The 27,298-nt window shown below is 57.0% G+C and overlaps 1 protein-coding gene across 3 annotated transcripts in view; it reads right to left on the minus strand.

Moving 5' to 3' along the window:
* The window catches only part of LOC138165067 (receptor-type tyrosine-protein phosphatase F), a 95,648-nt gene that overhangs the window by 23,223 nt on the left and 45,127 nt on the right, over nucleotides 1–27,298 (minus strand). For 2 of the 3 annotated variants that reach the window (XM_069093186.1, XM_069093185.1), the window contains exons 8-17: nucleotides 17,817–18,086; nucleotides 15,703–16,284; nucleotides 14,770–14,903; nucleotides 13,951–14,095; nucleotides 9,656–9,961; nucleotides 6,788–6,981; nucleotides 3,761–3,787; nucleotides 2,536–2,653; nucleotides 1,786–2,364; nucleotides 983–1,080 (exon numbers count right to left, since the gene is read on the minus strand). In XM_069093186.1, coding sequence (XP_068949287.1) covers nucleotides 983–1,080; nucleotides 1,786–2,364; nucleotides 2,536–2,653; nucleotides 3,761–3,787; nucleotides 6,788–6,981; nucleotides 9,656–9,961; nucleotides 13,951–14,095; nucleotides 14,770–14,903; nucleotides 15,703–16,284; nucleotides 17,817–18,086 — 2,453 coding nt within the window. The remainder of the gene's footprint in view (nucleotides 1–982; nucleotides 1,081–1,785; nucleotides 2,365–2,535; nucleotides 2,654–3,760; nucleotides 3,788–6,787; nucleotides 6,982–9,655; nucleotides 9,962–13,950; nucleotides 14,096–14,769; nucleotides 14,904–15,702; nucleotides 16,285–17,816; nucleotides 18,087–27,298) is intronic. The other variant, XM_069093188.1, reaches the window with a different exon arrangement.

Consider the following 27,298-nt stretch of genomic DNA (forward strand, 5'->3'; position numbering starts at 1 on the left):
GCAGACTACAGACCCCCCAGGAAGAAGGAGGGAAGAGATGAGGAGGCCAGGAGACAGCTCCGTCTAGTGATGGGGGACTTCAGCTGCCCAGAAACCTGCTGGGGGCTCTCCTGCTAAATCCTGCAGAGAGGTGGGAAGGCTACCCAGGAGAAGCCCTCTGCTAGGCCTGGTTCTCACTAATACAGAAGAAGAGTCTATGAAGAAGAAGAGAAACAACCCTGGGCCTCTGCTGGCTCGCACCCCAGGGCTGGGGAGAGATCACAGAGCGGCTCAGCCCAGGAGGAATGTCTGACTGACAGAACCATGGATGAAGAGACCTCCTGTCGCCTGAGTGCAGAAGGTGGAAGCCAGGACAGGGAACAGGACAACTGCAAGAACTAGAGGCGGGGAGCAGAACCAGGAGTGGAAAGACCTCCCGAGTCATGAGAGCTGGCCCGATGCGGAATGGCCCCCTGCGGGAGGCCGTGAGCTCCCCGTCCTTGGAGTTCTGCGAGCACAGGCTGAGTGCCCACTGGTCAGGTGAGCTGCAGAGTGATTTCCTGGCTAGGTTCAGGTTAGACCAGGTGCCTCTGAGCTCCTGTGACTGATTCTTCTTTGTCCCACCACTGCCTCCACCTCAATGTCTCTCGAATGTACCCCCTACTCTCCCGTGCCCTAGCCCCACTCTGGTACAGGCCCTCCCTGCCTCGCTCACCTCATGCCTCTGCCCTCTCTAGTCCATTCACCACTACAGTAAATGTCCTCACGCAGTGGTGTGCCGCGTTAGCCCTGGCCTCGAGCATCAAATCCCTCATCCAGGCAGCCAGCCTTGTAGCGGCTAATTCCCACCCCTCTTTTCTATCCTCTGCCCACAGCGCATGTGACGGTCCAGCCCATTTCCATGGCTGCTACAGCTCATCCCCTGTGCATGCTGGGAAGGTTCCAGGCTCATCTGGTGCCGCCTCCTCCTCCAGGAAGCCCTCAGCCCCCACCCCTGGCATACCTTGAATGGCACTGAAGACTTGTAGGAGTCAGGGACTTCCCAGCTAAGCAGCACAGATGTCTTCATCACGGCATTGACCCGGAAGTTCTTGGCGAACACTGAAATTTAAATCAACAAAGGTCACGGGGAGTGTTTTTTGCCTGTGCGGGTAGGGGGTCCTCGAGTGCTAAGTGTGGTGAGGGAAATCTTCAGGAGTGGGCCGCTGGGGGTCCACAGCAACAGGACGGCGTGCCCCATGTCAGCAGGGAGCTGGGAGGGGCCTCCCCGGGCCACCAAGGCTAGAGGGCCACCACCACCGGAGGTCGGAAGGCTATTCCAGGAGGGCATTAAGACCCATCACCAGAAGGACATTCCCTGAAGAAATCACTCATTCAGTCACCAAACACTGATCAAGTCTCTCCAGTGTGCTCCCGAGGAAAAAGGACCCCTGCTTAAGCAGAGTGCTCTGGGAAGGCCAGGGCATCAGGGAGGCCTTCCCAGAGGAGGAAGATCAGAAAGGGGATTCAGAAGGTGAAGTGGAAGTGAGGCCGGTCCAGGCCAAGGAAAGGGCCTAACTTAAGCACAGTCCCGGAGGCAGGAGAGCCAAGGGCACATTGTGAGGATGGACAGAAGAAGAGCCTAGCCGGCACAGAGAGCACAGGAGGTAGCTGGAGACAAGGTCGGAAAGGTGGGTGATGCCAGATTGTGAAGGGCCTCGATTGCCCAAGAAGACCAGAATCCATGGACTGCCACCACGGCCTCCCACCTGCTGCCCGCCCTCCCTGTGGAGGCTGGTCCCGCTGGCACGGGCGTGGCTCACACACCTTGCTCCACTGGCATGGTCCGTGACTGGATGCTGGGGCTGAGTGGCCCCGGGCCGCGACTGGTGTGGGCGCGGACCTTGACATCGTAAGTAGTGTCGGGCAGGAGGCCGGCGAGGGTGAGGTGGGTGTTACTGGTGACGCTTTGCTGCTCCTGCTGACTGTTGATGTCCCGATACACCACGGTGTAGTTGACGATGCGCCCGTTCCGCTCGGCCAGCACGGGAGGGTCCCATCGCAGCTCCGTGGTTGATGTGGTCAGTCCGACAACCTGCAGGTTCTGTGGAAAGCCGCTGGGTGCATCTTCAGGGGTGGTGACTTCCTTCTCGGTCGCCTCACCGGGGCCTGCCCGGTTCTTGGCCGACAGGCGGAAGATATATGTGGCACCCTTGTGCAGGCCGGTCACGGTGAAGTGGTGGTCCTCCTGGCCAAAGGCCACCGTGGTGGGCTTCTCCTCATCTGCCCGTTGGTACTGTAGCCGGTAGCCCAGCAGCTCACCCGGCACGTCCTTGGGCGGGTGCCACTGGAGGAGGGCGGTGTTCATAGCTGTGGTGCTGACCATCATGGTAGGCCGGCCTGGGACTGAACGAGAGGGCCCCCCATGGCCGCGTGAGCTGCCTCACTTGTGGTCCTCTCTGGCCTGGGGGAGGCCCTGAGGGCAGACTGGCCAGTGCCCCTTAGGTGGCAGCTCTCCCAGGGCTTTGGATGGACCACACCCCCTCCCCCAGGACTTCTGCCCCTGGCCTGGCTCACCTGCTCCTGTGGTGGTGACAATCTTGGGCTTGCTGCGGGCTCCGTCTCCTTTGGTCGTGTAGGCAGCGACGGTGATGGAGTAGGTAGTTTCTGGGGTCAGACCTCCAATGGTGGTTTCCTGGGGAGTGGGGGAGAAGAGTCTGGCAGGGTCCTGAGAAGAGAGTGTGGCTCAGGGGGCCCTGGGCTGGTAGGATAGCATGCTGAGGTCCCTGCCTCCACTCCACATGGCAAACAGCTCAGCTCTCCATCCAGCCCTTGAACAGTCAGGGGCTTTATAGCGGTCCAGAGCCTCCCATGGAAGCCTGGAGGCCAGAGCAGGAAGAGACTGTGGGCACCCAGAGGGCTGCCTCTAGCTGGGCCCTAGGGACTGGCTCATCTCAGCCCTTCATTCTACAGATGAAGAAACAGGCCCAGAGAAGGAGATGTGGCTGGTTTGGGGTCCCATGGGTAGCTGGGAGCAGGTTCACACCAGGTTCAAGCCCAGCAGGGCATCGGTGTGGCCCTGGACAAGCTCCTTCTCCCTCAATGAGCTGGTTTTCCTCTTCTGTTGAGTTAAGGTGGGGTGCGGCAGGGCTAGAAGAGGTGGCCTGCGATCCTGGGGACAGATCCACTCTCACAGTGGCCTAGTACTTCCACTCCTACCATCACCACAGAGACCCAAGATCCAGGGGACAGCAGAAGGGGAGGAAATGACAGGTGCCCAGATGGATGCCACTTCCCTCAGAGTCCACCAGAGATAGAGAGAGAATCCAGAGATCCCTGCCCTGTTCCACCGAGGAAACCCGAGCGCTGGCATCTACACTAGCATCCCCACAGCCCTCGGCTCCCCACAATGGTCCCTGTCTTTGCAGCTCCATGTAGGGCACCTCGACTCAAACACATGCCACACCACACCACACACCACGCCACATACCATGCCATACCACCAAACCCAGGTAAGACCCGCAGACTTGGGGCTGTCACCAAGCCTCTCCCAGCCATGGGGGCTTATGGTACCTGTGTCCTGGGTCCTTTAGCCCCCAGTTCCAGGGGAATTAAGTCTGGGATTTGGGGGTGGGGGAGACAACACAATAATTTGTTGGCCTCCACTCAGCTCGATAGGGCTTAGGAACCTTGGAGACAGTGATCACCAACCACCCAACAGGCAAACAAAGGGTCTCCTTGGCCTGTGCCCCCCATACCAGACTTTTCCCAGTGAGGAGCAGCTACTCATGCCTTTACTTACATAGTCCTCTGACTCCTCCGGCCGCCACTGACCACAGGAGGGAGAGAGAGACGGAGACAGACACTTGTGAGGGAGAGCTAGGTCTAGCCAAAGGGAGGGGGCTCAGGGCTACAAGGCAGCTCTCTGGGGAACTCGGTTATGGGCAGGTTGAGCAGAACCAAAGGATGAGGGAGGGCCCTGGACCGCCAGGTCCCTGAGGAGCTAGCCTTCATGGCAGGCCCAGCTGACCAAACCCATGGAGGCCAGGTTCAAACCTGCCTCCCCTGCAGGCAGCACACACCAGTCAAGCAAGTACCCACAGTGGGCCACACAGAAGAGACGTCGCCTCAGGAGCCCAAGACACCCCCACAGGGCAAGGGGGGTTGCAAGTGGGCTCATGGAGACCCATGGATGAAAGAAGGATCCTGACAGCCAGAAAGTGGGTGGTAGGGGTGGGCAGTACCCCAGGTGAAGGGAATGACGTGACCATGGCAAGGGAATGCACTGTCCCAGAAGAGGGTGCATGGAGGGGAGCAACAAGCCTGCCAGGGCCTGTTGGCACCAGTGTGGGGAGGCCTTGAATGCCAATGTGAAGAGTGTGGGCCTAAGTGCTGGTGCTCTATCCATCCTGGGAAGCATCTGGGGGCTGTTCCCTGCTCCTTGGTTTGCATCTCAAAAAAATTCAAGACAGAGCAAGAAGGCCCACATGTGCGAGATTTATAGCAGCCCGAAGGCCGAGGGGCTGCCCACACACTGTGCAACTGCTGGACAAGCAGGGGTGTCTGAGCGGGATGGGGCCCTCACTTGAGCCAGGCTACCTGCAGGCCTGAGCGAGAAAGAATGAACATACTGTGAGCTAAGAAGTAAGGGAAGGGATGGGTGGAAGGACAGCTCCCTCTGGCTCACCTGCAGGTCTGTCCTGGGTTTTAGGAAGGGATCCAAGAAGCTGGAGTCAGGGCAGGGAGGCAAGACTGGGAAAGGTTTCAAGATGGTGAGGAAGGTCAGGGAGCCCAGAAAAGTATCTTGTCATGGGAGAAAGGCTAGACTTGTTCTTTTTGGCCCCAGCAAGTAGAGTATAGTCACCAAGGGCAAGACTTCCATCTGATGGCCAACAAGGGCTATTCCAAAGTGGAACAGGCTTCTGGGAAGGTAGTGAGCTCCCTGTCTCTAGGGGTCAGCAAGCAGAGACTAAATGTCCGTGTATGTGTGTGTGTGTGCATGTGCAAGCACTGTGGCAAGGAGTCCTGCCAAGGGATGATTTGGGCAGGATGACCTCTGACATCCTTCAGCTCTCGGAAGCACATGGTACCTGGTGGGGCACAGGGCACAGCTCTGACAGAAAAGGGGAACACATATGCCCTGCCTCATGGGGCCAGCCTCCGAGCTCTCCATCTGGCTGCACAGCAGCACCATATGCTTCCCTTGGAATGGCCTCTGGCCTCTGCTGAGCCCGGCAGATGGGGCTGCCCAGGCCAGGCTGGGGGTGGGTAGGAGAGAAGGCCAGGACAGGTGTCCTTGAGATGCCCTGCTCAGACAGCTGGCCCCTGCCCCAGGGAATCACAGCTCACAGAGGCCCTGCTGGATGCTCTGGCCTGTCTTCTGATGCCACATCAATGGGCTATGTCAGTGATGGGTGAGCCATGAGACACGGGCAAAGACTGTGGCAAGTGGTGGTCATCTATCCCTGGAATGCCTAGTGAGAGGTGGGCACTCAGGAGCCCCAGCCCCTGCCTGGCAGGAGGTTTCTGGGGCTACTTTGCCTCTTCCTCAGCCTCCCCTGCCACCACCAGATGAAGCAATGGGCTTCTCCCTCTGACCCAAATGGACCGGTCAGGGAAGCGGGAGACAGGAGCCACAGGGCAATCCAGGAATGGCCCTGGAACATGGGTGGGTGGTTTGCTCAGCAAGGGCTGGCCTGGGAACAAGGACACTTAGCACCCATCACCCACTAGGGGAAGAAGAAAGAATGTAGGTTGAGAGACTCTATGGGGGTTCAAGGCCTGGAAGAGATAGTGGATGGATGGCCAGGGAGAAGATGAGGGTTATAGAATCCAGAGAAAAGGGATGAGACACAAAAAATGTATGCCAGCACTCAGCTCAACTCTCACGCTGGCAGGTGGGGGCCTGCAGGTTCTCTGCCAGACCAGTTGGGGGAGTCAGGCTATTGTTAGAAGAGAGGATAGGGGGCGTGGCAGCGGGTGAGGTGGGCCTGGGAAAGGATGACAGTAAAAAAAGGCATCCAGCACCTTCTGACGAAATGGGAAAGAGACTGGCTTGGTTCTGCTGTATCCAAGAGCAAGGGGTTTGAGGTGTGGGCCCCCCAAGGATGGCTCTCAGGACATGCTTCCCAGCAGTCAGAACCTTCCCAGAGGGGCCTCAGGTACCCTGGGTGGAGCAGAGGCAGCTGCCTCAGAGGTTTCTGCCAGGGTCAGGGCCTTTTTCTGGGCATGCTGGTCTCACCTGTAGAGGTGTCTCTTTGGGGTCCACACCCCCAAGTCTGTTTGGGACTGGCCTGGGGTGCTCAAGGAGCAATCAGTTTGTCTCAGTGTGATGAGATGAGCCTCTCATCTGTCTCCACAAGCCTCCCTCCCTCTGTGTCCAGGCCCTGAGACCGCAGGGCTGCTGCTGGGCCTGACCGTCGGCCCATCCAGCTGTCTGGGAGCTGAGTCTCAGGAAGTCTCAGCTCTACTCAGAGAGCAGAGGTCTGAAGCATGAAAGTAAGGACCAAGGCCCCTCAATACATGGGATTTGGGGGACGAGTTATGGAGCTGGAAACCCAGAGGGGAGAGGCTGCCTTCTCTCCTGCTCCACATCTCTTGGGGTTGGCCAAGTCCCAGGGCAGGGCCTATAACAGCTCCTGGCTCCAGAGTTTGGTGGGGTCACTGTCCACTTTCCTTCCCTGGCCCCAAGCAGACTGCCCAGCCTCTGCTATGGCCCTCCTCAGGGCCAAGTGCCTCCCAGCTCCATCCTACTGTGTCCTCTGTCCACCTGTTCCTAGCCAGTCCCCTCCCCCACCCCCATCCTGCCTTCACTCTGCTGGCTTGCTACCTGGGCTTCGGCGAGCATCACGTCTTTGATGACTGGCTGTCCGCGAGGCTCGTTGTTCTCGAGCCGCACGTAGGTGACCTGGTAGCCCCGGATCTGGCCATGCTGTTTGCTGGACACAGGCAGCTTCCAGGACACATGCACGGCAGTTGAGTTCACTGACTCCACCTCCACCTTCCTTGGGGGTGCACTGGGCACTGTGGACAGAGGGGAACAAGGAACATCAGGGCTGGGACAGGCTCACAAGACATGCCTCCTGGGTCACTCTGGCCCCTGGAGGAATCATGTGCCCATCTCTTTAAGCCCCAGCCCACTGGCCTCTGAGACCCCCACTCCCCTCAGCACTAGGGAGGCCCAAGGCCCAGACCCTGGGCAGCTGCAGAGCCCGCTTATAGACTGATCTCTACCACTCCCCCTCCCTGAGGAGCTAATACGGATGGCCTTCCTCCTTAACAGCTCAGTCAGCCCTAAGTCTGAGCCCAGGACCTCACAGTCCAGCCCACATCCTCTGGTACTGGGCAAACCTCTGTCTGATCTCAAGGCCACCAGGTTCTCCCCAGATGTGGAGGGGGCACCTCAGTGCTTCACACAGTGTCTGGCACCCACCAGGTGTTTAACAAGGTTGATGGATTGTCCCCCCACATGGTGGCTGCCATGAGGCAAGGGATGGAGGTGGCTGACAATGGAGAAACCCAGATGGAAGGAGCAATTTTTTCCCTAAATTTCCCAGGACTGAGTACCTGGGCTCTGTAGACACCTCTGCCCCAGGAGCTGGCACCAAAAAGGGCCGCTGGGAACAGCCTCCCTTAGGGGCCAGAGGACTGAGGCCCCCTGGACCCTCTAGTTAAGCCTGGTCCTTTCTATTTCATCAATGTCTCTCCCAGCCATTCCCTTCTCTCCTCCTGACCATTCCAGGCTCTTGTCCACCACTCGCAGTTTTGCCTCAGGGGCCAACTAGAACAAAGCCTGGGAACCCCATGGATGCTTGAAGTCAGCCCTCGTGCCCCCTTCTCTCCAGCTCCTTTCTTGTGTTGGCTTCCCTGCTCTGAAAGCTTTCCCACTATCTTCAACATCCTCACTGACCAGTGGGGATGAAGACAGGGCGTGGGGCTCAGAGAGAGTTGGCCCCTACCAGACCCTGACTGCCCAGAGTACGCTCATCGGTGCTTGTTGTCTGACCTGACCAGTGACTGCTGCTGCTGCTGGGATCTGTCTGGACAGAGGAGGGCCCAGCACTGCTGTTACTCACCTCCTTATTTCTCAAGGCTATACCCCCTGAATGGAGCCCACAATCTCAAGAGCTTTCTGGGCATCCCATCACATCACTGATGACTGATTCTGAACTTGGAGCCCACTAAAACCCCCAGTTCTTCAGACACAAAGTTATCTAGCCAAGGCAGCATAGTGGTGCTCGGGAGGATAGAGCTCTGGACCTTGCCTCAGACACTGACTAGCTAGCTCTGTGACCCTGGGCAAGTGATTTCACCCCGCCTCAGTTTCCCCACCTGTAAAATGGAGATAATAGCACCTAATTCCCAGGCTGATGTGAGGATCAAGTGAGATGAAGGCATTCAGTACAGCACGTGGCGCACAGTAGGCACCTTCCCCCCCCACCCCGGCTTTGGAAGCTGCTTTTCTGTACCCAAGTGCAAGACTTTTTATTCATCTGTTTCTGAGCCAGGGTTTCCACCTGCCAAATCCTCCTGGCTCTCGGCTCTGCTGCCAGCCTGCCTGCCCCCTCCTAATCTGAGTCACTGATAAAGGCGTCCGTGGGTGACAAAGAGCCTCCAGCCCCCCCCCCCCCCCCCGAGATGACGAGCAGGGCCACGCCAGGCTGTCCTGGGAGCTCCCCAGCCCAGCACATGGGAGAAGGCGGGGCCCCTCACCCCAGCCAGGAGAAGGGGATCTCATTTTACAGAGAAGAAAACTGAGACTGGGGGGTTTACTTAGGACCAAGGCTTTAGAACTGGAAGGAACATCAGGTCAGGGAGTCCAACCACCCACTTTATACATGAGGAAACTGAGGCTCAGGGAAAGGAAGTGGCTCGCCCAAGGTCACTGGGAAAGTATCAGTTAGGATCTGAAGCCAGGTCCTTGGGCCCACGAGTCACGCTGCCTGGAAGGGCATGAGCACACTCATGACTGCTGGGTGACCCCCTGGCTCGCTCACAAAGATGCAGGGAGACAGCAAGGGTTAGGAAGGAGAGGCTGCACTGAGGCGGGCAGGAGTGGGGGAGCAGAAAGGAGAGGGGTATGTTCTTACATGTCCCGCAGGCAGCTGGAAATGCAGCTCTGAGAGGCAAAGAGGGACTGAGCAGGACAAGTCTGAGAGGCAGGAGAGGAGTGGGGCAAGACCCAAGAGGGCGGCTGCCCCCTGGGAGGAAGGTGGGCATCAGAGGGAAGGGTCTTTGGGAGGATGGGGCAGGAGAAAAAAGGGAGAAAGAAAGAGAGGGTAAAGGGAGAGAGAGGGAGAGAGGAGGAAAGGGAGAAGGGGGAAGAAGAGAGAAAGAGGGAGGGAGAGAGAGAGAGAAAGAAGGGGAAAAGGGAGAGAGAGAAAGAAGGAGGGAAGAGAGAAGGGGGAGGAAGAGAGAGAAAGAGGGAAGGAGAGAGAGGGAAGGAAGGGAGAAGAGGGAGGAAAGGAGAGAGAGGAAAGGAAGGAAAGGGAGAGGGAGGGGGCATGGGAGAGAGAAAGGAGGGATGGAGGAGGGAGGAAGACAGAAAGAGATAGGGGGAGGAAAGGGAGGGAGGAAGGGGGGGAAGGGAGAGGGAGAGGGAGACAGAGAGGGGAAAAGAGGGAGAGAGAGAGAGAAATCAGCTGCACCCCTGACCCCCCAAACCCTCACCCCACCCCCACTTGCAGGCAGCACCTACCGTCCTCATCGGTGCGCACCAGCACCGGGGGGCTCTCAGGGCCCGGCCCTACGTCCGTGTGGGCCCGCACCCACACCCTGTATTCTGTCCACTTCTCCAGGTCCTGAATCTCCCGGTTGGAGCTGTCTGGTCCAATGCCGTCCACCACGTGTCGGGCAGTGTCCTCGCCATCCACCGCCTGGTAGGCGATGGAGTATTGGGTGATGACACCATTGCGGCTGGCGGCCGGAGGCGGAACCCAACTTACCCAGACTGTGGTAGAGCTGGTACTGACGCACCGGACGTCCTGGGGAGGGGCAGAGGGGGCTGGCGGGACAGAAATGGAGGAAGCGGCGAGATGGAGGGGAGTAAAGCATGAAGGGGGCAGCAGGCAGGGCTGGGTGTGATGAGGGGAGTCTCAGGCCCAGCCAGGCAACTGCTTCTGGGGAGTGACAGGGAGCCCAGGCCATCCCACCCCAGGTCACCTCTTCTCTATGGGGACTTGGGCGCTGGCCCTGCACTCTGACTCAGCTGGTCCTTCCACACTTAGACATGCATAGACATACACAGTGGGTCAAAGGCCCTGGGACTGAAGTTCAGCTCTGCCACATACTGGCTTTGTGACCCTGGACAAGTCACTCCCCTTTTCTGGGTCTGTTTCCTCCCCTGTAATGTCAGGAGTTATCTGGGTAGCTTCCAAGGGTGCATTGAGTTCTAAACTTACAATCCTATCTTTGGATGTCATGGGCTGCCTCAAGCTTCACATATACAATACACATGCATTCACATAGATTGCAACCTATATTCCTCTCTGCCACCATACACCCATACCATCACATACAGACCCATGCTCATGTGGACACGTACATATACTCACACATACACACTTCACAAATATGTCTTCTTGGGACATCTTTCTGAATCCCCTGCCTTGGCTACTCCAGACACTACCACGTGGGTCACTGCCTCCACCCCGCCTCTGTGGCACATGGACATCAGACAGTGTGTCCCACGTCAGGTGTGTGACTTCTGACCCTCAGAATGGTGTTAAGAAACCTGGAACAGCCTGGCTGGGAGCCTCCCCAATGGAAGAGATGGAGACATAGATGAGATGGGGGGGTGGAGGGGAAGAGGACAAAGGGGTGGATCCCACGTGCAGACTTACCTGAGCAAGGGTCAGGTTGGGGTTAGGGCAGATACACACAGTGACTTGTGAGGGGTAGAGATGGGGAGAGGGGAGGAGTTGGGCAGGTGAAGGGGCATGTGGCGAGATTAGGGTGCCCAGGGTCAAGACCTCTAGACCTTTGGAGTCAGCACTCATTTTGCATCTTTCCCCGGAAGAGGGTGCAAAGGTGCTTCTGTGAGAATTAACCCTGTCTCTGTGAATGGAGTCAAGGCAGATTAGGTCTGATTTAGGGGCAGCTAGGTGGCACAGTGAATAGAGCACCAGCCCTGGAGCTAGGAGAACCTGAGTTCAAATCTGGCCTCAGACACTTGACACACTTACTAGCTGTGTGACCTTGGGCAAGTCACTTAACCCCCAACTGCCTTACCTTCCCCCTAAACAAAAAAGATTCAGTCTGATTTGTGGGGCATGGGTCCAGTCCAGGAGGGTGGGAGAGGGCCGGGAAGGGCCCTGCCCATGTCATATGATTAGAGGTTGGGAGCTGGGCATTTCTGTAGATTAATCAGGCAGTCAAGGTCCGGCCTCTTCTTGCTGGTGACTTTACTGAAGACAGGCTGGATTCTAGGGGTCAGTAAGAACCCATCCAACTCTCTAAGCAGCAGGCAAGCCAAACTATCCAGCCTTCCTTTTATGAGAGGGTTTGTGGGCACTGCATTGGACAAAGTCTCTAGGATTTCTTCTTGTGGAAAGGCAGAGAGAAGTGAACTAGAGATGTTAGATCCAGAATGGACCAAAGGACTGGCCTCAAAGAGCAGCCTCTGGTGGTCCGATGTCCAAATGGAAGGTTGTCTCTGGTGAGCTGCCCCAGAGGTCTGTGATCTCTGGCACTGTTGACACTGCCTTGGTCCAAACAAAGGCAGATGGGACATGGTGCCACCCCCGCAGATGGTACCAAACTAGGGGGAAGAGCCAACAGCCAGGACCACAAAGTCAGGATCCAAAGGGAGCTCAACAGGCTAGAATATAAAAGGAGGCAACTCCACAGGGATGAATGCAAAGTCCTATCCTTGGGTTCAGATAACCAGTCAGTCGTGTAATGGGGATGCGAATCTTTGCATCTGTAACAGGGCTGCTAAAGCCAGTGATTCATCATCCTGGGGCTAGAAGCAAGAAGGATTCGGTCACACCCAGAGCGATGAAAAGGTGCCTTCCTAATGAGCAGGCAGAAGGCTGTGGGAGCCTCAGGAGCTAAGCCTCAAAAGCCAGTCCCATCACCTAGCCAGGGCAAGACATACACATCAGGGACCTGGACCAAGAGTTCCAACTTAGTGTAGAGACAAGGGAGTGTCAGAGCATTTTTGGAATGAGGATATCTTGTGGTAAGAAGGGCCTACAGTGCCTGCCAGAAACAGAGGATCAGGCAGTGATGGACAGGCTAGGTAGAGAATACCTGCTTGGTGGCTGACAAGAAGATGGCAGGAGAATGGGCACAGAACCTGCTGGGGAGAAACAAACCTCAAATCCTGGCCTGTGCTGGGGAACACATTCTAGGGAAGTCATAGGATGGCCCCATGTTCAGGTTCCTAAGGCAGTAGGACCAACTGAGAAGGGGGTCCCCTTGACCCTCTAGCAACTCAAACCTTTTTTACTTGTTGGGGGGTGGGGCTGGTATTGCACTGGTCCCTGAGAGAAGGCAAAAGCTCCCTGAAAGATGAAGGGAATCTCTTGGTGCTATGGGCTCAGATTTGTGCCCTTCACAGTATAAATAAAACTTGCTCTGTGTTTTGAAGCCTTGTGAGTATAAATGCTTTTAAATGGGAGCTGATGGCCACCCCTAGGGTTATCAAACACTTAAGCTCCTAAATGACATGTTAGAGGTCCTGAAAGTGTTTCCAGGTGCTCTATGTCTGGAGAGAGCTTTTCTTTTCTTCTTCTTTTTTTTTAAGCAACTGGGGTTAAGTAACTTGCTCAAGGTTTCACGGCCAGTTATTTCTGGGTGTGGTGCTGAGTATCAGAGCCCAGATTCAATCCCAGGTCATCCCGACTCTGGGGCCGGTGCTCTCACTTGCTGAGCCACCTGGCTGCCCCTGGAGAAAGCTTTTCAAAAAAGAGCAATGGCTATAAAAAAGGACTTGTGGGTTGCAGTGGACCATAAGCCCACCAAATAAGCAGTATGGAAAGAATGAGAGTCAAGAAAGCTCTGGGCTGCATTAAGAGACATGCAGAGCTTCCAGAAACAAGGAAGTGACAGGTCTGTTGTCCCCTACCCTGGTCAGATCACCTTAGAAAGATTATGTCCAGTTGGGGGGGGGGAAGGTTGGTGTACATTTTGGGGAAGTTATTAACAAGCAAGAGAATATTCAGAGAAGAGGAGCAGGATGTGGGGAGAAATGGACATCAGGTCCCATGAGGAGCCACGGATGTAAGCGGGTATATGCAGCCCAGAGAAGACTGGAGTGGGGTGGGGAGAGGGGACATGGCAGCTACAAGCATGTGGAGGAGGGAACCTGACCAGCCTTGTTCTGCTTGGCCTCATGAGACCATGGAAAACTCACTAACAACAGAACTGTCCCCAAGAGGAAAGGTTTTGGTGAATGTGGGGAGCCCTTCCTGTTCCTACACATCTTTGGGGCTCCCCAGCTACAGATGGTGTCCAATGGATGCACCCAGTCAGAGGAGGAGCTGTTAAAAGGTCTGGATGTACTTGAAAGCTGACCCTGAAGGTCTGAAAGACCATCACAAGGATCAGACCTGTTCTGCTCATCCCTGCAGGACACAGCTAGGAGCAATGATGTGTTGGGGGGTAGGTAGGAGGTGGGCAGCAAGACCCAAAGAGGCCAGTTGAGGCTGAATGACACTCCTGAACTCTAAAGCTATCCTAGAGAGGAATGGCAGGAGGGAGAGAGAGAGGGAGGGGAGAAGGGGGAGAGATAGGGAGGGTGGTGGGGAAGGGAAGAGGGCGGGGGAGGGGAAATGGGGAGCAGGGCTGGGGGGAGGGGAGGAGGGCTGGGGGCCTTCGAGCTCCATCTCGGACTTGAGGTCACTTACCGGATTCTCTCCTTATCTCTGAAGGAGCCCTAAACCCAAGTCTCAGCTGCCTCGAGGAAGATGAAGGCTGGGAGAGGGAGTGTGTGCCCCAGGCCTTGGGAAAGCCCTAGTAAGACCAGGAGTCGAGGCTCAGGACACTTACTAGACTGCTGTGTGCGTGTCTCAATGGGGGGTGTGAATACCCCAACACCCAGGTCTGAGCGGGCAGCCAGCTGGAAGTGGTACAGGGTGTCTGGCTTCAGGTCCTCCAGGACATAGGATGAAGTGGGGTCAAAGGTCACTTTTTGCTAGAAGAACAGAAGGAACCAGTTACTCAACAAAGCAGTCGTCCCTCTTGGGGTTTGATTCTCCTGTTCCCCATCTCCCCCTTCAGACTGGGAGCCCCTGAGGGCAGGCCTGACGTTGCCTTGGGGAAGAACCTTCTATTGCTCCCATCTTGTTGATGATTACAAGGTCTGAGAATCATAGGGGACATGAAGAGGCCCCACAGCCCTGATGAGTGGTCATCCAGGCCCTGCTTCCTCCACAAGGACCCCAGCCTGGGTCCTATTCCCCACACTTGGTCTCTAGTCCGTTTGGACGCCAAGATCGCTTCCATCCCTCCTCTCGAGGATCTGGCTCCTAGATTTCCTCATTGAAGGATTTCTCCCTTTATCCACAATGCTGACTCCTCCACATTCTACCCCCGACTCTTCAGTTTATCCTGCTTTAGAATGGGGGTGCTACATCTGGAGCCTCTGGGATGCCCGGGCAGTCCCCATAGCCGCTTGGTACGGGGACTTCTCTCACTTATGACCTTTGCCAATCTGAGCCCAGAGGTTTTCTGACCACTCCTTCCTTGGGTTTGGTCTCCAGTAAAGTTCTTGGGGTCTCAGAAAGTAATCCTGCCTCCTTGATGGGTACACTGAATAACTGAGGCCCACTGAGTCTCTCCCCTGCCCCACCCCTTGTCCCTGCTCACTTGGGGTCCGTCGTCTTCCTCCCAGTAGAGCAGCTCATACTTGGTGATTCGCTCCTGGGGTGGCAACAACCACGAGAGCAGGACTCTAGTGTCTGACTCGGCCTCGGCCTGGAAGTCTGCGGGCTGAGCTGGCACTGGAACGGGCCACAGGAGATGGTCAGCTCCTCCTGCAGCAGCACCCGGCCCCTCCCTGCTGATCCCATCACCCCAACAGAACTAGCTGAGGCTTTCAGTGCAGCCCAGACCAGCACCCATCGATTTTCACCCTTGGCAAGTGATCGTCACTACCTGGAAGACGTCTAGGGAGGGCAGCTCCCTGACACTCTGGGACAAGCCTGCCCATGGAAACATTTCTCTGACGTCCAGACTCAATCTGCTTCTGTACCCCCCCCCCCGCCCCTGTTCTGCCCTGGGGCCAAGCAGGGCTGAGCCCTCCTTCCTCTTCACATTGTGCACCCCCGGGTCCTTCACCCGATTGTCTTATGGCATAGACTCGAGGCCCACTCTGACATCCCCCAGAGGTGGACTGACCAGGCATGTTACAGTGGGACAGTCCATCACCTCCCTAGTCAGACTAAAGACTAGGAAGGCTCGAACTTCCTTAGTCACTACATTACACTGCCCCATGGACTCAGACTGAGCTTGCAGTCTACTAACCCCCAGATCTTCTTCAGGTGAGCTGCTGGGTAGCACACCTGCCACAATTCATACTTGGCAGCTAACTTTTGGGATTCAAGTATGAGATTTTACTACCTTTACCTTGTGAGGTTTATTAGCCCACTTCAAGCCTGCCCTGCCTGAGCCAGGGCCAGGGCTGTAATTTTACATGTGCCCAGACCAGGAGAAGCCCTCCACCTAAGCGACGCCCCTGGACCAGAGGGAAAGGGGAAAGAGCTCTATCCTCCAGAAAGCCCACAGGTCCACATCACACACCTCCCTGCTGAGTCTTGACCTGGATGGGGGGTGAGGGCGGCCCGTCGCCGACTGCAGTGAACGCCAGCACGCGGATGCTGTAGGTGATGCCGGTCACCAGGCTGCCCACGGTGGTCAGGTGGCTGTCGTCCGTGTTGTGTTTGTGCCAGGAGCTGAGGGGCAGCAGGGCGTCTGGAGTGTAGTAGACGCGGTAGCCGCGCACCAGGCCGTTGGGCTCATCTGGGGGCTCCCACTGAACAAGCATGGTACTTGCGCTCAGCATGCGAGCTTGCACGCGCAGTGGCGGGCTGGAAGGTGCCTGTTCCCCAGTGCGGGCTGTCACCAGCTCGCTGGGTGGCCCACGCCCTATATTGTTTACGGCTAGCACACGGAACTCATACTCTGAAAAAGGGCTGAGGCCTCCGATGATGTAGCGTGTGGCAGCCACACCATCCACATCCTGGAAAGTGCTGGCCCCGGCTGTCGGCCGGTACTGGATGCCATAGTAGGACACAGGCTCTGCGTTCCCCGAGTCCCAGGTTAGGGTCACGCTTGTAGCCGTGGTCTCCGTCACCACCAGCTCGATGGGAGGCCTGGGCAGCGCTGAGGAGAGAGGAGCACGTCAGCACCACCCGACCTGGTCCAACTTAACCCCAAGAGCCTCCTCAGCCCGGAGCAGCCTAGTAGGGGAGAGGCAGCACAGGACACAGGACCTGGAGCCTAGAGAGGCAGCTTCAAGTCCTGTTCCAGCACTTTCCATCTCTGGCACTGTCATTACTTTCCCTCTCTCAGCTCCAGGTTCTTCATCCAGTGAACAAATGAAACAACATGACATTTGGACTGTCCACATCACCAGGCTACCTCCTGAGGTCTGTGTAACGTGCCAGGCTGGTGACCAAGGCTGACCAATGCTTCTTTAGCACGGTATGGCTCATGGCAATAACAGCAAGCATTTAGATGGCATCGACTACACCCAGGCACCGTGCTAAGAGCTCTACACACGGGAGCTCGTTTGAGCCTCACAAGAACCCTGGGAGGAGCTGCCATTACTATCATCCCTATTGTATAGATGAGGGAACTAAGGCAGAGAGAGCAGCTCAGTGACTCGTCCAGGGTTCCACTGCTAGCTGATCGGGTCTTCCTCCAGGCCCCGGGCCAGATCCAGTGCCTCACTTGGCCGTACCAGGTGAGGCCAAGGGGATGCACCAAAGGGGAGCCTGGGTCACTGGGAAGAGGGTGGTGTCCTTGACAGTGATAAGGGAAGTTGGGAAAAGTAAGGAGGGAAAGAATGGACTGATTTTGGACATTCCAATTTGAGAAGTTCAACAAGCAACTGGTCATGGGGGACTGGACTCATCAGAGAGGTGAGGGCTGGCCTGGGAATCATTTGTGTGGGAATGCTAAGTGATTCCTGGGGTAAGGAGCCCACTGAGAGTGTGGAGGGAGAACAGAGCCCAGGTCACAGGCTTGGGGGCCAGCCACAGCTAAAGGGTGTGACCTGCAGGAAGAGAAAGTGAAGGAGGCTGAGGAGGGGTCAGACAGCAAGAGGAGAGCAGTGTCAGAGACCCGGAAAGGAGGGAGCTCCAGAAGGAGATGATGGAGAGAAGCAGGAGGGGTGATGGCACCCCCACACACCCAGCCCAGGGCTCGTTTACAGGTCCTAGGGATGAAAAGTCAGGCCAAACCCTTGAGGCTGTGTCCTGCAAACAATGCCTGGCTAACTCTGCCCCCCCTCCCTTGCCCTGCGCCAGGCCATCTAGGGCTTCGGAGGGCGCCTCTCTGGACCTAAGCTGAATGCTTTCTTCTCACCTCATTCCTTCCAGTTTACATTCATCCTAACCTGCCAACAGTCATCCACTGTCTTAGCTCTCCCTCCCACCTTCATATTGTACTCTCATATCTGATGAGAGGTTATCCAACCATGCAGGGCGTTCACCCAGGTCACCAAGAAAAATGCTAAATAGAAAAGAGCCTGGGGGGCTCTCCCACGTAGACCTTCCAGGTTAATATCACACACACAGATGTCCAAGGGGAAGGATGGAAAGGCTGGTCCTAATCTCCCTCCCCTTCTCATCAGTTTCCAGCCCCTCCTTGCCCCATCCTGCCCCACTGCCCTCTGGCCCAGCCCAGCTGACCTTTCACAGTGATCTGGGCAGTGGCTTCAATCAGACCCAGGGAGGATATAGCCACACAAGTGTAGTTGGCCGACTGAATGATGTTGGTGAGTTCCAGAACATTCCGTCCGACAGGCATCTCATCTTCCCGGGTGAGCTCCTCAGCCCCAGCCATCCACTTGACATAGGGCATGGGTGCGCCCACTGCTACACAGGTCAGGTTCACGCTGCCCCCAGGCATCACCTCATGGTTACTGGGGGGGATGGAGAAACGGGGAGCCACCCGGCGCACTGCAGGAAGAGAGGGGCCCAATAGACTTGTGGGCCAGGCTGGGAAAGGCCACACCCAGATTGCCCCTCTTTCCCCCTGGATGCCCTTCATTGTCCTGGCAGCCGTGGGCCAACCTGTGCTCTCAGGGTAGCCTCAGCTTCCCAGCCCATTCCAAGTTATCTCCTCTTTGGGGACAGCCCCAACATTCTCAGGCCTGGAGGGCCCTCCTCAGGTCTCGTGTTTAGAGGTAAGGGGTCCCTCATTTGGAGGGGTGGGGTCAGTGGACCTCCATGTCCTGCAGCACCCACCCAGTGATCTGGAGTCAGAAGAGCAAGACCCCAAGATCTGAAGATCCCCTTGAGTCCCGCAGCTGGTGAGGAACAGAGCCAGGATCTGTGCCAACTGCCTCCCCACAGCAAGAGAGGAGCCCTGGGCAGGGACAGTTCTCTGGCCTCATTCAAATGAACCAAGTGACAGGCCAGATGGAGGATACCTGCAACTTCAGGGGCCTCATACCCTGACCTCCTGGGGGCCAATGGCCTGGCCAGGGGAGCAGGTCAAGAGGATATGCGGTGGTAAGGGGAAGGCAGGGCTGACCGGGTCTTGGGGTACCCTGGGTGGGGACCCTGCATGAGCCCAGCCCACGGGCTACAGGAAGTGATGGGAGCCATAAGTCCACGGGAGGGGGCGGGCTCAATGGGCATGACGATGGGTTTAACATGATGGAGGGGGTGGTTCCAGGCATGGGGGGCAGGGCTTGGGCTGAAAATCGGGTAAAGATTTCCTGGATCAGAAGGTGTCCTGAGGTGCTCGGCCCAGGGACGTGACCCTAACATTCCCCCCTCCCTGCCTCCAAAGCCAGCGCAACACATGCTGCACCCTTGGCATGCAGGAGATCTAGGGCGGACTGGTAGGATGGGGTGCAGCAACAGGTACGGCCTCGATGGCGGCTGAGCAAGTGGGCAGCCAGGAGAAAGGATCAGAGAGCCACACTCAGCCTGGTCTGGAAGAAGCCATGCACAGGCACACAAGCAGGCATGCAGAGGGAACTCCCAGAACTACAACGAAGGGCTGCCCCTCCCCGCCCTGGTTCCCCAACTCCAGGTCAGGCCCCTCGCCCTACAGCATCCACATCTACCCCCTTCCTGATTGAGCCAGAGGCCTGAGACCTGCAGGCCCTGCCCACAGCACCCCTCGCTGGTCTGGGCTCCGTGCCAGCACTCTCCCAGGGTTTGTTATGTATCTGCTGCGTACCCAATTAGCAACCCTGAGGCCCTGCCCTCAAAGCGTTCATGGTCTATAGGGAGATGGGAGCCAGGATGGGGAAGTGAGAGAAGGGTCTTTACACATGTGAGATCTATCTAAAGGAAGTACTAACGACTCCAGATGGGATGGGGGTGTGGAAGAGGGTAGCAGTGTCAGAAGAGAGCCTAGGCAGCAGAGTACCCTAGCATTTCATCTATGGGCAGCAGCTAGCAGAGTACAGGACTAGAAAGAGAGGATCATGGAGTCCATTCCTTCCTTCTCTTCTGACTCCTCGAGGACAGTTCATGACTTGCTTTCCCTGGCCCTGAGCCCAATCCAGTTTAGAACACAGAATATGGTACACAGCTTGACCCAGAACCCGGAATGCGGTGCCCAGCTCAGCATAGTGCCCAACGTGGAACTCTGATTAGGAGGCAGAGGCAGGCCGTGGGTTTGTTTGCCATTCTGCAGCCTTATTGTGTGTGTGTGTCCTCTTTGGACCCAGCCCACGCCTATCCCTGTGGACTCTCTCTTGGATGGTACACTCACACATGCCTTCTGAAGGCCCCTGGCCCAGACCTGCCCATGTCCCTCCTCTCTCTTAAGCTCTTCAGGGTCTCTCTCCTAATGGCCCTGGCTTGGCAGCCCTACACCTGGGTGGCCCAGCCTGATGTACTGACACCTGGCACTCTATGGCTTTATGAGCCAAGGTCCTTTTTACCCCATGCCTCAGCCTGCTTCCCAAGCCCTGAAAGCCTTTCCCTTGACTCCTCAGTCCTCAGAGTTGTCTCCAAGGAGGCAGTTAGTGAACTTCTGGACCTGACAGGTCTGCCAGCAGAAGCTGCACAACCATGTGTCCAAAATGCCAGACAGGGAGAGCTTGCTCTGTGTGTGCTGGACTGGGTGTTTCTAACAGCCTTGTCAGCTCTGAGAGCCGGGACTTTCCAGCTGGGACAGGGCCTTCCTGGGTTCCCTGCAGCTTTGCTGGGATCCTGAACTACCCTTTCTTTTGCAATGTTCACCTGAGCTGAGGGGAACCTGGGACATAGAGAGAACAGTTTTCTGTCTCTATAACCCCAGAAGCCAGCACCGAGCTGGACAAAAGGACCTCCACAATGAATGATGGTCCTAGGGGCTCAGGGGCAAGGAGACATAGGTTCAAATCCCTTTGGTCTCCCCTGCTGTCAGGGCTGAGGCTTAGCTCAAGCTCCTAGCAGTATTTGCTAGGCCAACCCACCCTCAGAGCCCATGCCTGTCTGGTTCTCTCCATGATCTCCCTCTAAATCAGTAGTATTTCCTATTTGGATGAACAAAGTTGGATCAGGACAATCCTTTTGGAAGCCAAGGTTACAGTCAGGCTGGGGAGTTGGGAGTGCCCCATGATGCTTAGTCCCCAGTAGAGGTCACCAAGGTCTGGGACCCAGGGATAGGACCACCACAAATCCTATCCCCAGTCCTCAGGAACAAGGATGCCTCTGACAGCTGTGGCAGCCATTTTCATACCGGGAAATGATTAGATTTTCCTGACCCTAATCCTCAGTTTGTTTCCCTAACTCCCACTCCCCATAGCTCCTGATGCTGTCACCTGAGCCCAAGTGGAACAAGAGTCCATCCTTTGTCCTGCTGAGACAGGCCCTGCAGGTACAGGTCCCCCCATCCCACCTGACCCCACCCCACCCTAATCAGGAACCCTAGAAGGTCGGCTCTGCTTTTTCTGTTGGGAGGGTTATTCCCTACTAGGCTGGGCTGGGCTGTCCAGCAGTACTAAATGATGGCTCCCACGGAAGCCTGGTCCTCAGGATCTTCAGTTCCTAGCCAGTTTCCCCTCCAGACGGCCTCCATCCCCTTCCCCTGGGCTCAGGCCCCATCGAGCTTCTTCAGGTCTCTGCAGCCGTCCCTGGAAGCCCAGGCCTCTCTAGCACTGGCCCTGCTCTCTGCAATCCTCACAATGCCTTCATGCACTCCTCTCGGCTCTGTGCCTGCTTTTCCTTAGGGGCTGCTATCAGGCTGCTGGGTCTGAGCCTCAGTCAAGGCTGAACAGTAGGGGTCAGTGTCCAGGCCAGGCTGCCAAGGGCCCCCTTTCACCTTCCTTCCTCACACAGTGGCCTGGCCCCTAAAGCAATAGCTCCCTAGCCAGGACCCAGAGCAGTTAAGGGAAGAGGGCACCTGTCCTGAGAAGACCAAGGTTCTGCCAGACTTCTCATGTACGTTGCTGATGCCCCAATTTTGTAAACAGAGCCTTGCTGTTTTGGAATTGATTTCAGCTATAACTTTTAAAGTCTAATTTCTGTGCTGACAACCCCCTATAAAAGGGGGGGGGCAGGGAGGCCAGGGAGACATAAGCATTCACCCAGTGACAGGCTAATGGAGAAAGGTGGAGAGAGCCCACCCTGCTGGCAATCTGCATTCACTCCCCGAAATTTCTGTGATGAAAATACCACAACATTAAGGCAGGGGAAGGGAGGGATCCACTGCCCCAGGACAAAATACCTCTGATAAATAACCTTGTAGCGGCATCACCACAGGCAAGCTAATTAAACTCCTGGGCCAAGCAAAGCCTGGAGACGTGAGATATAATTACCCGGGCCAAACAAACCCTGGGCAGCCCCCCCAGTATTTAGAAACTCAGCTCTGCCGCCCACCAAGCATTTACATGTTGTCTCTAGCAGCCTCTGAGGCTGGCTGGGAGGGACAGGCCCAGAGCTGACTCTGCTGCTGCCGCCACGGCCCCTGCCTCCCTGCTGATGAGTGCTTTCTGAACTCTCTAAGCCCAGTCAGCAAAACTGAGTAAGTGAACGGCCCCAGGGCCCGGAAGGCCTGGCCAGAGGCTCTCATCCTGAAACTTGAGCTGAACCAGGAGCTTTCTCCCTCTCTCCCTTTCTTGGATAGGCTCCATCAAGCTTTGGCAACAATCCCCAGAGAACAGGGAGAAAAACCACCCAGCCCAGGGCCCAAGGGAAAGTGCCTTCCAGAGTCCAAGAGGAACAGATGGGGCTTGGAGGACAAGACTGGGAGCCTGACCCCAAAATGAAGAGACCAGGTTCCCCAGATGTCCTATGGGTGGGTTCTCAGGGCCAGGAAGAAGCCAGCTTCCCAGGGTGTCTGCATTAGGAGAGCAGTCCTGAGGGTCTGCTGGATAGATGGCTAACTCTGCAGGGAATTGCTGCTTCTCCTTGGGTCTCAGCTTCAGTGGTGAGGGCAAGGGGGGCAGGAGGCAGGGACAGCCCAGCAGGTTATGTCCACAGCCAGAGCTGGCTTGGTATTTTAACAGGAAGCTGACCTTATGAGGCCCAGCCCAGAGCGTGCACAGTAACCAGCCCTATCTAGGTGCATGCAGATGTCACACATGTGAGTGCACATGTATGTACCTATGCTGTGGGCATGCGTAGGCAGAGGAGGTACGGGATGGGGGAAGGGCCTCTTCAGGCAATGGCAACATGCAGGGTGTTGGGGGGGGGGCAGGTGAGGAGCTGCCGCCCCGCCCCAGCCCTCCCAATGGGCCTGGCCCAGCCCGGCTGATCCTCAGCCCCAGGCCAACAGGCAGAATTCAGGCGGGTGGTGGACAGGTGGGCCTGGGGGCAGCCCAGGGGCCGGCCAGAAGGAGCACAGCCCCAAGATCCAGGCTAGGCCGGCTCCCCTGTCCCTGTGGCCAAGTCCCATCTGACCTGTGTGGCTGTCGATGGAGAGATAAGAAGTGAAAGAGACCAACCTTCTCGCTGATCTGAGAGATGAGAGTTTGGGTTGATGGCAGAGTGCGATGAGGATGAAGAGGGAATAAAAAAGACAAGGAGAAACACAGAGAGAGTAAAAACAGACCAAGCTTCAGCTGTCCACACAGCACAAGACGAGACAGACGAGACGTCCTCCTGCCCGCCCCCGCCCCAGCGTGCTCACGCACACAGGACCGCACACACACACACGGGCCCGCGCCTCTCACACACAGACTGGAGACTCATGGACAACGAGGTGGACGCTCGCAGCAGGAGCTGGGGCACCCATGGGAGTGCGGCCAGGCTGGCGGCAATGAGGAGGAAGGGAGGGAGGGAGGGAGGGGACCCCTGCCTAAGGGGCAGAAGGGCTGGACCCTGAGGCTGGAGCTCCCAGGGGCTCCGGCCGTCTCCCCCAGGAGCCTGTGGGACCCAAGACAGCTGAGGATGCCTGACCCCCACCCCCAGCAGGGAAGCGTGGACAGCTCAGGCCCAGCCCCCTCCCTCCATGAGAGATCCTTGTGCTCCACGTGGGTCTGGCGGGCTTTGGTGGCAGTGACCTCACCCTGGCTTGGCTGTGAGCAGGCCCAGCCACTGTAACTGGATCCTGGCTGGGCCTGCCCGAGGGGAGGGAGAGAGTCAGTGAGACGACTGTAACCGCAGGGAGACAGGAATGGGCAGACAGAGGCAGGACACACCTGGAGGTTGAAGTCTGGCTGGGGGGGGAGGTGCCCCAGGAGGGAGGGAGGTAGAGAGGGGTGGGACCAGCCTGGGGAGGCTTGGGAGGCCTCTAACCTTGAACACCCTGACTCCAGAATCAGAGAGAGCAGTCCAGCTACTGGGAAGGCCACAAGGTGGGCGAGTCAGTATTTGGGAAAGGGCACCACCGACCCTACCAGTCCATGTCCAAGGGCTCTGATCGACAGCAGGGCAGAGGGCCCAGAGAAGCAGGGGAGACCTTGAATGGCAGTAGTATTTCAGCTTGGGTGGGAGGCGGCCAGCAGGCAAAATCAAGGCCAAGGTCCCTGCACTGTCATCCCGAGTGTGAGCCTGGGAGGGAGAGACCCAGAAGGCTGGAAGGCCTTTCCCTGGGTCCCTCTTCCAGTCATGCTCTTCAGAGCCCAGCTCCCTTTGGAAAGCCTTTCTTCAGGAGCCATTTCCTCCTCCTTTTCCTGGCCTTGGCATTTGTCAGGCCTGGCCCCCTCCCTCCTCCAAGTCTTGTCTACCTGTGCACAGTAGCCTGCTGCCTGAACCTTGGGACCCACCTCTGCCAGTCTAGCCCTGGGGTGAGAAACAGGTTGAGAGGGGCCAGCCCCACACCTATAAGCCTCCTCTACAAAAAAAGGGGGCAAGGACCGGGGGGAAGGGGTGGCTCCCCTGAAGTCCTGGACCCTGCCTCAGCAGCCCCCCCCCCCCAGAAACAAGATCTCAGCTGAATATTGAAAGGAGGGTAGGCTTTGGGGGCCCTGCTCCTTGAGACTCACCCCAATCCACCCCATGTCTCCTGCATGCAGCACAAGGCCAAGGAGACCAAGGGCAAGGAGAAGTGGGGACCCTGAGGAAGGACAAAGGCCTAGGAAAGGAAGGAGCCTCCCAAGATGACCTGAGCAGCTCTGCAGAGGGCATGAGGTGGGGAGGGAGGGCAAGCCCACCAGATGCCGAGTCAGCAGCCAAAAGGCTCCTGACAGACTGCAGAGGGGCCGACTTGGAGAAGATCAAATTCGCCAGGGATGGAGATAAAAAGGCAACTTCCTAAGCACAGGGTGGGGGAGGCCTGATGAGACACCAGTCTGTCTGACAAAGATCAGGAGGCTTCAGTGGACCACAAACTCAGTCAGTCAACAGTGTGACTTATCTGAGTGGCTCTGGGTGGGAGAATGTCCCAAGGAGGGCAGCCAGGCTGGAGAAGAGCCTGGAGTCTGCATCCTGGGAGAAGAAGATGAAGCCAAGACCCAGAGGCACCACGTCTTCAAGTACGTGCAGGGCTTTCCTATGGAGCAGGACTTGCTACAGAGGGCAGAACCAGAAGCACGAGCGGGCTGGGCCACCTCAGGGGGTAGTGAGCTCCCCACCACTGGAGGTCTTCACACAGAGTGGCAGGACGCCTGAGTGCACCCTCCTTTCAGGTGCAGGCTGCACTGGGTGCTAATGAAATCTCATCTCTTAAGAGTTTGATTTGGCCTCAGTCTCTCGCTCTGAGACGCCACGAAGGGGAGGGGAGGATTGCAGATGGCAGTGGCAGAGACAGGAGACAGAATGAGCCATGTCCCTGAGGCCCCAAGCTAGGACTTCCCCTGCAGAGAAGGGGCCTGGCACGACCGGGAGAGCCCTGAATGTCAGGCTCACATGCCCGCACTTTACTTAGAATGGAAGGGGGACATGAAGAAGGCTCTAGTCACAATGGAGACCAGCTGCCCTGATCACTTGTGGTAAGTGGCTCTAGGGGAGGATCTGGCCCCTGGCTGCTGGGGGGATGGATGCCCTTAGAATAAGAGAACGTGAGCCACCAGGGCTGGGCCATCAGGGAGAAATCCCAGCACAGAGACAAAACCCAGAGAGAAGGGCAGAAGAGGGACTGGGGCCTCAGCAGGATCTCAGGGCACCGGGACAAGGATGGTCCTGGCTCAGCCATGAGTACAGCCACTCAAGTCGGCAGAAAGGACATTCTGTGGCCAGTCTGTGGTCCCTGTAGCCTGTGTATCCCAGTGAGGAGGCTCACTAAAGTAGGGCCAGACTGGGCTCAAACCAGGTCTGAGGACTTCTCCTGGGGCACTGTCTGCTGAGTGAGGGCAGCTAACTGGGACCCCAGGTCCCAGCTTTAAGATGCAGCTCCACGGTGAGCTCTGTCCCCAGGCAAGCATGGTTGATAGGCATGTTTGTCCAGGTTGGGTCCCTTCAGGGAGGGAGATGGAGTGAAACTCTCCAAGAAGAATGGGGAGAGAGGCAGGGTACAGTGGGCTGAAGTGTTGGGTTCCCCATCCTTGGAGCTGTTCAAACAGAAACTAGACGTCCACTTGTTAGGGACATGGCAGGCACAGGTAGAACTGAAGCAGTCCAGTCCAGGATTCTGGGAAACTGCCCCTCTGGTGGGGGAGGGGGTGGCACAGGCCCTTGGGGGGTGGTGCACCCTCTCCCAGGGTCTTCACGGCTCCCTTCCTGTGACCAGAGTGGCCTGGTACTGCCACTCGTCCTTTGACCACAGCAATGAAGAAGCATCTGGGCCCCTTTGTCCCCACTTGGCTGGTGGCAGAGATGGGGGGGAGGTGAGCTGCTCCCAGCAGGCTCCCACCCTACCTGCAGACTGATCATGCTGTGCCCCAGGGTCCCTAACCACTGGACAGAGAGTTTGACTAACCAAGACATCTCTGTAGAAAAGGACACAACAGAGAGATGTATGGCTATAAGCCCAAGGTGAGCCACAAGAGGAGTGAGGTGCTCTTGGGGAGAGCAGAAGGTCCTGAAGGCCCCACCTGGCAACCACCTCCCACCAAAGGCAGGCACAGGCCCTGCCCACAAGGAGCTCTCACTCGAATAGGGAGCCGTGATACAATCAATAACATGGTTCAATGAAAGGGCTCTAAAGGCCAAGACGAGCATTTTGGATTTGCTACTGGAGGCGACAGGAAGCCACTGGATTTTACTGATGGGGGTAACAAGGCTGGACCTGAGGCAGGTGGTGCAGCAGGCCAGAGGTGGGGTGAGAAGTGCCTATAGAGGGGTGGCAGCATTAGAGAGGAGAAAGGGGAGTATTCAAGAGATGCTGCAGGGTGAGAGTGAGACCAGCATGGTGGTCACTGGCCAGTGACCAAGATGGTGAGCTGTCTGGACCAGGCTGCAGCTGAGATGTCAAACAGAGAGCCAGCCCTCGACACAGATGGGCTACCTTGTCCATAGCAGACACTTCCTGTTTGTCAGAGTTTTTGAACAGTCCTGGGGGACCTGCTTACTAAATGTTTGCTGACTGAGCTTGGCCTGGAAGCTGGATTAAGCACCTTCCCAGGCAGAGAACCCTTTGGGGACTTGGGGAGTAGGGACTGGCTGGCACTTCATCTAGGAGAGACCTGGGGAGTGGCCATAAGCACTGGGCCCCACCTCAGATCCCACTCAGCGGAGCACCCTCACCCAGAGTCCTGCCCACACCCTCTGTGCACCAGCAGGCAGCTCCCAAGTGCCCCCAGCCTTGAGCAGCGGGAGGTCCTGCCCTCCCTGAGGTCCATCCAGTCCACACTCACACACCTAAGCCCCAAGGGGCAGAAACACACGTGTGAGGGACAAGGTAT

Source organism: Petaurus breviceps, unplaced genomic scaffold (assembly GCF_028583685.1).
Source record: "Petaurus breviceps papuanus isolate PSGF00001 unplaced genomic scaffold, PetGlider_PUasm1.0 207, whole genome shotgun sequence".
Lineage (NCBI taxonomy): Eukaryota > Metazoa > Chordata > Mammalia > Diprotodontia > Petauridae > Petaurus > Petaurus breviceps.